Source organism: Primulina eburnea, chromosome 7, assembly GCF_022965805.1.
Source record: "Primulina eburnea isolate SZY01 chromosome 7, ASM2296580v1, whole genome shotgun sequence".
Classification (NCBI taxonomy): domain Eukaryota; kingdom Viridiplantae; phylum Streptophyta; class Magnoliopsida; order Lamiales; family Gesneriaceae; genus Primulina; species Primulina eburnea.
In genome coordinates this window covers 8,906,581-8,915,146 of record NC_133107.1, presented here as the reverse complement: position 1 = coordinate 8,915,146, position 8,566 = coordinate 8,906,581, and the positions used below count along the sequence as shown (strand labels likewise).

General features: G+C 36.3%; 2 protein-coding genes across 4 annotated transcripts; one reads left to right on the top strand and one right to left on the bottom strand.

Moving 5' to 3' along the window:
* Positions 1 to 2,657, top strand: LOC140837152 (SNF1-related protein kinase regulatory subunit gamma-1-like). Of its 2 annotated transcripts, none has more exons than XM_073203199.1 (6): positions 1 to 124; positions 522 to 698; positions 829 to 1,271; positions 1,579 to 1,845; positions 1,932 to 2,104; positions 2,183 to 2,657. In XM_073203199.1, the coding sequence occupies exons 2-6, from the start codon at positions 530 to 532 to the stop codon at positions 2,472 to 2,474; spliced, it is 1,344 nt and encodes a 447-aa protein (XP_073059300.1). In that variant the 5' UTR covers positions 1 to 124; positions 522 to 529; the 3' UTR covers positions 2,475 to 2,657. The 2 variants fall into 2 exon arrangements, with proteins under 2 accessions (XP_073059300.1, XP_073059301.1); XM_073203200.1 differs by having other exon boundaries at positions 25 to 124; positions 528 to 698.
* Positions 2,655 to 8,129, bottom strand: LOC140837151 (probable LRR receptor-like serine/threonine-protein kinase At1g14390). Of its 2 annotated transcripts, none has more exons than XM_073203198.1 (7): positions 6,690 to 8,127; positions 4,152 to 4,285; positions 3,643 to 3,889; positions 3,371 to 3,555; positions 3,200 to 3,252; positions 2,996 to 3,104; positions 2,655 to 2,912 (listed from the first exon to the last, which is right to left on the bottom strand). In XM_073203198.1, the coding sequence occupies exons 1-7, from the start codon at positions 7,930 to 7,932 to the stop codon at positions 2,655 to 2,657; spliced, it is 2,229 nt and encodes a 742-aa protein (XP_073059299.1). In that variant the 5' UTR covers positions 7,933 to 8,127. The 2 variants fall into 2 exon arrangements, 1 of the variants encoding a protein (XP_073059299.1); XR_012119226.1 differs by having other exon boundaries at positions 2,796 to 2,912; positions 2,996 to 3,093; positions 3,168 to 3,252; positions 6,690 to 8,129.
* Positions 8,130 to 8,566: the final 437 nt, after the last annotated feature.

Below are 8,566 nucleotides of genomic sequence, written 5' to 3'. Positions count from 1 at the left end.
GGCAGATACACTTGAGTTCCATATAACAAATTAAGCAGCAGCTCGATCTACTTCTTTCCCCAAACAAGAAAATTACAGAAAAGTAGCAGATTCAGGATTTGAATTGAGATTTCGTCATACAAAGGTCCTTAATTTGTTGGTTTTTTATTTTTTTAATGTTGTTATCATGAAATCAGAATATTTATTTATTCAACATTGTTAATCTGACGCGATTCGATTGGATTAGAAGCTAATTGTCTTTCATCTGTGAATATGGATTTTTATGAAAGAATCCCAGATTTCATTTGGTGGGGTGTGCCATATTATCCGAATGATTATATATATAGCTTTAGTGGAAATTGTAACCTCATGTAATGATGTAAATGTAATAATCCAGGCATCATTTCTTGTATATTCAGATTAGAGAGAAAGAATAACTGAGTTTAAATTGTCGGAAGCCATGAATAGATTGATGTCTTTAGATAATTGCTCCAATCTATGTCACTTAATGACGTAAATATCCCATTTTTGTTGATTTGTAGTGGTAGAAATGGCGCATGAGCAAGAATCTAGGCGTGAGGATAATGTTCAGAGCTGCGATGAGTACTTTGAGACGATACAAAGCAGGAAGAAATTGTCTCCCTCATTGCAGGAATCTCTAACATCTGCGTTTGCACATATTCGGGTTTCGTCGTTTCCCCAAGTTCCCGGAGGCAAAGGTAATCAAGGCACTTAAGGCGTTAGAAAGTTTAGCAACTGATCCATTTTGGATACTAGTTAATTCATGTATGAGTGCCGGATATCGGATTTTGTAGTCTGATTTTATCTTCCCTGAAACATTTTTGCCAGTTATTGAGATAGTAGCAGACACTACGGTTCTCGATGCTGTCAAGATATTGTCGGAATCCAACATTTTATCGGCTCCCGTGGTAAATCCCGATGCCACAAACAGCAAGGATTGGAGAGAAAGGTATCTGGGAATCGTGGATTACTCGGCCATCGTACTTTGGGTGCTACAGAATGCAGAACTTGCTGCAGCTGCCCTGGCTGCTAGCTCGGCGGCTGCTGCAGGGATTGGTACTGGTGCTGCTGGTGCTCTTGGAGCACTGGCATTTGGGGCAACAGGTCCTCTTGCCGTTGCTGGATTGACCGCAGCTGCCGTTGGGGCGGCCGTGGTGGGAGGCATGGCTGCAGATAAAGGAATGGGAAAAGACGCCCCCACCGCGGCGGATAAGCTAGGAGAAGATTTTTACAAGGTTCTGCTAAACGAAGAGCCTTTTAAGTCGACCACGGTAAATTAATGGTTTTGATACAAAACCAACAAAATAATTTTATTAGAATTCACTTTTCATAGAAGGTAGAGTTATGCGTACCTTAAACAGCCTCTTTATGCATAAGCCACCTTTGTTAAAACCAATATGTAGCTAGAAATAAAAATCTATGCTTAACTTTACAAATTATATAAATCTTGTGCGTACTGGTATCATTTTAGGGACTACTTTTCGGAGTTCCAGCTTGAAGGAGGTACTTGAGCTCGATAGTAGTTTTGTATTTTAAAAAGTTGTGGTGGCTATTTAATGTAGGGTTATAATCTTATAGGTGAGGTCGATCTTGAAATCCTATAGATGGGCGCCTTTTGTTCCTGTGGCAACAGACAGTTCAATGTTGAGTGTCCTGCTGTTGCTTTCAAAATATAGGCTTCGGAATATACCTGTTATTGAAATGGGCAGCCCGACTGTGAAGAACTTCATAACGCAATCGGCTGTTATACATGGTCTTCTGGAATGCAAAGGCAGAGACTGGTTCGACTGCATCACTTCTCATCCTATATCTGCTCTGGGACTTCCTTTTATGTCTTCAGATCAGGTTACTGCTTGTACTAAACTGATTTTCAGCCGGCTTACATACATTCTACTCGAGCTGACCCTTTTTTTTAATAATGCATCAATCAGGTTGTAAGTGTGCAAAGCGATGAATTGATCCTAGAAGCATTCAAGAAAATGAAAGATAAACAGATTGGAGGTCTTCCGGTCGTTGAGGGACCGAACATGAAAATCATTGGCAACATTAGCATTAGAGATATTCGCTTCTTGTTACTCAAACCTGAGCTGTTTGCAAGTTTCCGGTAAAAATTATAGAAACATTTGACCTGAATTATGTGGGTCTGGTCTTTCATTGTAAAACAACTCCGTGTGGATTGCAGGGAGCTCACTGCCAAGGACTTCATCACTACTATTGCGTCTGCAACCAACAATGTTGGGAAGACTGCGACACCGATAACATGCAAGCACGACTCAACTCTTGGTTCTGTAATAGACACACTCGCTTACATGGCAGTTTATAGAGTCTACGTTGTCTCAGGCCAGGGCAATGAAGTTATCGGGGTAATCACGCTGAGAGATGTTATTTCGTGTTTTATCACAGAACCTCCAAACTTCTTCGATGACTACTTTGGATTCGCTGCTAAAGAAATATTGAATAAGCAAGGGGTCTGAGTGCAGTCAATCTATATATTGTTGTTCCAGTTGGTAATCTTCAGGCATTTGTGTATCAATACCAATGTTTTTCTTTTCAAGTGCATTTTTTGTTAGCCATTGAATAATTTGATTTATAAGACATTAATTATATGATGTAAGGAACAGATAAAAACTAATTACAAACACTGCAGCATTATTTTACAGCTTTGTGCTAACATTTCCACTAAGGTTTCCGCTGAGATTTCCACTATTTGTCCACCCTTCTTGAACTTGAACTGAGTACTGCATGTGCCAAAGCACATCCTCTATGGTTGGGCGCCCGCTCGGATCTTTACACAGGCAGTTTAAGGTGATCTGCACCATTGTCTTCAGTGACTCGTACGCAAACGTCCCACGTATGGACGGGTCGATCATATCACGTAGTTTAGATGGTGACTCGGCAAAGCTCCTTTCGAGCTGTAACACAAAAAATGAAGATAAGATAAGTTGGATGAAGTACGAGGGAAATGGAACAAAAAATTGAGTAATGGTTGCATTACCTGAAATTTCAGGTCATCTATTTCACTTTGAGAATCTATAGTTCTGCCAACTATTACTTGAAGTAGGATAACCCCTAGCTGATAAATGTCTTCTTTTTCTGGATTTTGACTGCAGATAAATGCAATTATTGTGAGTAAATAAGGGCCACAGTTTCTTTTTGGGAAGGGCAACAAAAATTATGAATGAAATTTGGAAAAAGTTGCCTGTTCAATTGATTTGAGTTAACTTGTCCGTTTAGAGGGCTTTCTGCACCAACCTGTTCCAAGAATAGAACAGATGACAGAAAGAAAACATGCCATTTCTTTCAATGTTGTCACGATCAATTAAATACGGCTATAGTTTTGGGTGACTTGTGGAATGCAACATGAACGCACCTTAGAAGGTAAGTTTATGTTATAGCTGCTTATTTTCGCGGTTAAGGTCTCATCCAACAAGATATTGTCGATTTTCAGGTCGTTTCCATGGATATCTCCGGTATGCAAGTACTGTATCCCTCTTGCAATCCCCAGTGTGAGAGCCATTCTCTCTGGCCATTTCATGACATCCCTTTTCCTCCAATCTGCCAGAAGTGAATTCATCAAGTACTCATCTATTCAAGATTCAGACATGAGTAAATGAAGTTCCTTAAGAAGGCAAAGTCCTATACCTGAAATGTGATCCTTTAATGAGCCACATGCAATATTCTCAAGCACAATAAACACTGTGCTAGCTGTGTTGGGATGGTCCTGGTACGTGACGGTACAGTGCCCCAAGACGCTCACCAGATGACGATGCCTTAGCTTTGACACGACTGTCTCCATGTGCTGCTGCAGAGCTTGTGTTGAATGCTTCTGTTTCAGTTTTAGGCACTTCACTAGGACCACTGATCCATCCCTAAGCCACCCTTTGTAGAGCTGTGAAAATGAATGCCCAATCGCATATACAAATGAGAAAAGTGATTTCTAACATGACTCGAGATGTACATTTCCCACTTTATTAAAATAAAAAACCATACTTGGACCACTTTGCTTGTGAAGCTAAAATGAGACATGTAACTCATTCTAGACTGTTTCCGCTCACCATAATCGTTCGACTCTTCCGAGAATTCGATGGGGGCGAAAAGGGATATTTCGGTTCGTCCCTAGAGTGATTTTTGAGAAGATGAATATATCTTACCTGGCCTTGTGATCCTTCTACTACTAAATTAGATGGATCAAAGTTGCTTGTTGCCTCTTCCATTTCCTCGAGTGTGAAGATGTGATAAGGTGGAAGTCCCAGTGACGCCATCCGCATTGGTTGTGGCACATGCCCTGAATAAATGCTCTCACATTCTCATATCACAATATTAACTCATGTAACCTTTTATTGGCTAAAAAATTTATTTTTTTCCATATAATTTTGAATATTGTATGATTTTGTGCTTGGAGAATAATAGACACATAAATTATCTAAATTCAATTAATTATCGAATAATAAAAGCACAAACTAATTAATAAGGAATTGGGAAATAAAATTAGTTCGATATGGAAATTATTCAGGACAAAAGCTTGTGTGAAACGATCTCACAAGTCGTATTTTGTGAGACAGATCTCTTATTTGGGTCATCCATGAAAAAAATATTACTTTTTATGCTAAGAACATTATTTTTTATTGTGAATATCGGTAGGGTTGACTCGTCTCACAGATAAAAATTTGTAAGATGGTCATAAAAGATCTACTCATTAGTCAGATTATCACCTTGTATATCTTTTGAATAATTTAATGCCAAAATCTAATTCATTAGTTCACGGCCAATATTATCATGTCCCACATTTTTCTCAGGAAATATAATTTTTTTTAAATATAAATTTGATTTGGGATTTGCTAATTGGTTGGAGAAACATTTTTTTAAAAAAAGTTATTCAGAATGATTAAAATAAAAATACATTTAAAACATTTTTTCGTATAATAATGTTCCAACCTACTTTTCCAAAAAATATTTTTAAAAAAAATTAATAAACCTTTTTAGGTCAATTGACCGGATCCGGATCGCCTGCTGTGCACAGCATGCTGCTGTGCACAGCTTGATTTTTTTTTTTTTTTAAATTTTTCTTTTTTTTTCTCTTTATTTCCTCTCTTATTCTCTTTTGTTTTCATTCTATTTTCATCCATTTTTTTTCAATCTTCCACAAACATTGGACAATTTTATATAAAATAATATAAACATTTTAATTTTTTTCTGTTAAATTAATAATTTTGCAATTAAAAATTACTATATTAAATTTTTACATGTGAAAAATCGTATCATTTTTTTCGAATTTGATGAGTATTATTAATTTTTTTCCAATGTACAAAATTTTTAACAATATAAAACTATTAACATGTTAATGCTTAAATTAAAATTTAGAACATTTCCACTATGCAATATCAAAAACTAAAATTCAACACCACATTTCCATCAAAAATAAATAATTCATACATTTTGAAACTTCATTTCAACTAACAATGTTTATACCACAGTAGGGGATGTTGTGAACAATTTTTTTTAAAAAAAAAGTTTATATATATATTTTTATAATTTTTTTTATCATTTTTTTGGATTTTTTGTTTTATTTTTTTTTTTTACTCTCATTCAAATTTTTTATTTTAAAATATTTTTTGCTCCTTTTAAAATATATTATAATTATTTTTTTTTTCGATTTTTGATTTTTTTTGACATTTCAATTTTAGTTCTTTTCGCATGTTTGTTTCATCCATTTTCATCGATACTCGAACAAGATTAAAAATTTATGATTTGTTTTCGTCATCAATCAATTCTACCAAAAAAACATCGAATTTTCATTAGTATAGTAAACACTTGGTTTTACAAATAAGAATGAGAGAAAAAAATTATAATATATTTTAAAAAGAGCAAAAAATATTTAAAAATAAACATTTTGAGTGAGAGTAAAAAAAAGATTAAAACAAAAAATCTAAAAAAATGATAAAAAAAATTAAAATATATATATATAAGTTTTTTTAAAAAAAAATGTGCACAGCATCCCCTACTGTGGGGATGCCACAGTAGGGGATCCTCGTCCCAATTGACCACTCATGCAAATTGAATATGTCTCGACATGCATATGCATAAAAATAAAAATACGACTGCTGAGAAATTATGTACCACTCAAAATCTAGAAATCCAATAATAATTAGTCACAATATATAACCCAATAAAGGCATACAAAAATAAATTATTATAATTACAAATAAGAATCGGTTTATTCGTGAGATGAGCCGATCGATTCATATCTGCAGTTAGAAATAATATTTTTGACATAAAAAATAATATTTTCCATGATTCAGTTCGAGTCGTTATCCGTCAGACAAAATTGACTCGTACAAATAAATAAAAAAGATGAATATCATATATTGATTATGTTTAAAAGATGAACACAATTTAAAAAAACAAATGCCTAATAATTTATACCAAGATCTTAAATTTTGAAACTCGAAATCTAATTATAACAAAAAAAAATTGGCAAAAAAAAATATATATATATATAGTTTGAGGAAAAAACATCAAAGACTCTCGTCAAATAGATATAGATAAAAAAAACTATAATGATCATATGAAAAAAATGAATATACATCAAAACATTCGACAAATATAAAATAAAATAAATATAGAAAAATTTAAATGACAATGACCTGTATGAATATGTTTCAAGAAATTGAAGAAAAAAGAAAACTTACTTCCGATGGGAGAACCGCGAACTGAAGTTTTCTCGATCACGAAGCTGTCGCATCTGTTCTTGCCGACCGATCTTCTTCTCTGTGCTTTCTTCAAGATCACAAGAATCAAGAACCCTAATGCCACCAAGATCCCCACAACTCCCCCGATGATCCCAAGCACAATCCCCAGTTTCAGCGTCGATTCCTGCCTCCCGCTTCTCGCCGGCGGCTGAACCGCCAATGCATCTTTTCGGCAGAAAGAAGATGGCCGTTGGTACTTCGATGTTGTATTCGACAGACAATTGAACATGATGATCACCGTCTTGTTTCCTGCATTTGACGCTAGGCAAGAGGGCAGTTTCCCGACCAAAAGGTTATTCGAGATGTCCACGAAAGTGAGATTCGTACCGCAGGAAGTGTCCGCCGTGAGTGCTCCGGTGAACTGGTTTTTTGCGAGTTCGATGTGTTGGATGGATGGCATGGAGAACAGGAAAGAAGGGATTGGCCCGATGAGTGTGTTCGATGACGCGTCGAGTAGTTGGAGTCTGCTCATTTTGTTGAAATCTCGAGGGATTTCAGATCTGAAGGAGTTATTTGCTATTGAAATGAGTACAAGATTGAGGCCTAGAGATGGGAATTCGGGGCCGAGAAAATTGTCGCTCAAATCCAGGTTTTCAAGAACCGACAAGCTACTTAGATCTGGAACACTCCCATTGAGCAGATTTTTGCTCAGAACAAGGCTTTTCAATCCCTGGAAAGTGGAGACTGATCCCGGGATGCTTCCGTGTATGAAATTCGAGCTGATATTCAGCACCACAAGGGATCGAAACCGGTTGATTTTTGGAGGCAATGGTCCCCATAATCCTAAAGAAACCAGTGAAAGTCTCTGTAAACCAGAGAGTTTAGTCAAAACAGTGAAGAATGAATCCAGTGAGAACTTTGCAGAAAGAGTCTGATCAGAAACCGCAAAGTTCGAAGGAGAGAGCTGGGGAATTTGAAAAGGAGAGCTTCTGTTTCCGACTACCGTTAATTCGGTCACATGATTGTCTGAACAGGTGATTGTAAGAGAAGGGCTTGGGGGAAGAACGCAGAAGTTGGTCCAGTTATTCCACTGTTGAAGAACTGGTGGGTACTCAAGAAGCAGCTGGATTTGTAACAGGATTCTGGTTTCTGTCGGAGCAAGCTGGGAATTCGAAACTGGGAATGAAAGTAAGAAAATCAATGAAGAAACCAAGAATCTGAAGTGGATCCATGAATTCTCCATTGTCGTGGAGTATCGAGCTCGGTGCCGGTGGCGAAATTCAGAGTTTCAGTGGAAGAGGTTTTGACCAGAAGGTTGGAAGAGGGGATTGATTTCAAGAAAATGTGCTGAAAACTCTTGAAAATCATGAGAAAAAGAAAGCTTTCCAGTTTCAAATATATATTTATATATATATATATATATATATATATAAATATATATATATATTTGGTTCTTGATTTTGTGTGAAAAGTTCCGAGGAACTGAGTGAAATTAATGATTTTGCCAAGTGCAACTTCTAAGTTGTAGATGAAGATTTAAGATTCATGATATGCAATATTATGTTTTATGTCGGTTTCATCAGTTAGAGTAATTTTAGTGGACTTTTATGACAATCGAGATCCATCATTTGCGTAAAACGAGAAATAATTAACAGTTCTTGCTGGAGTCAATCACACAACCCATTTGCAGGGGCCTTGGACCTAGGGGTGGGCACGGGTCGGATTTCGGGTAGTTCAGATCGGGTATCCGAATTTTTCGGGTAATATTTTCATTATCCAAACCCGATCTGATTCTGGACACTACTCGTCTTTTCGGGTACCCGTTCGGGAAGCGAGTCAGGTTCGGGTTTTTTTTTTTTTGACAAAATAACATTTTA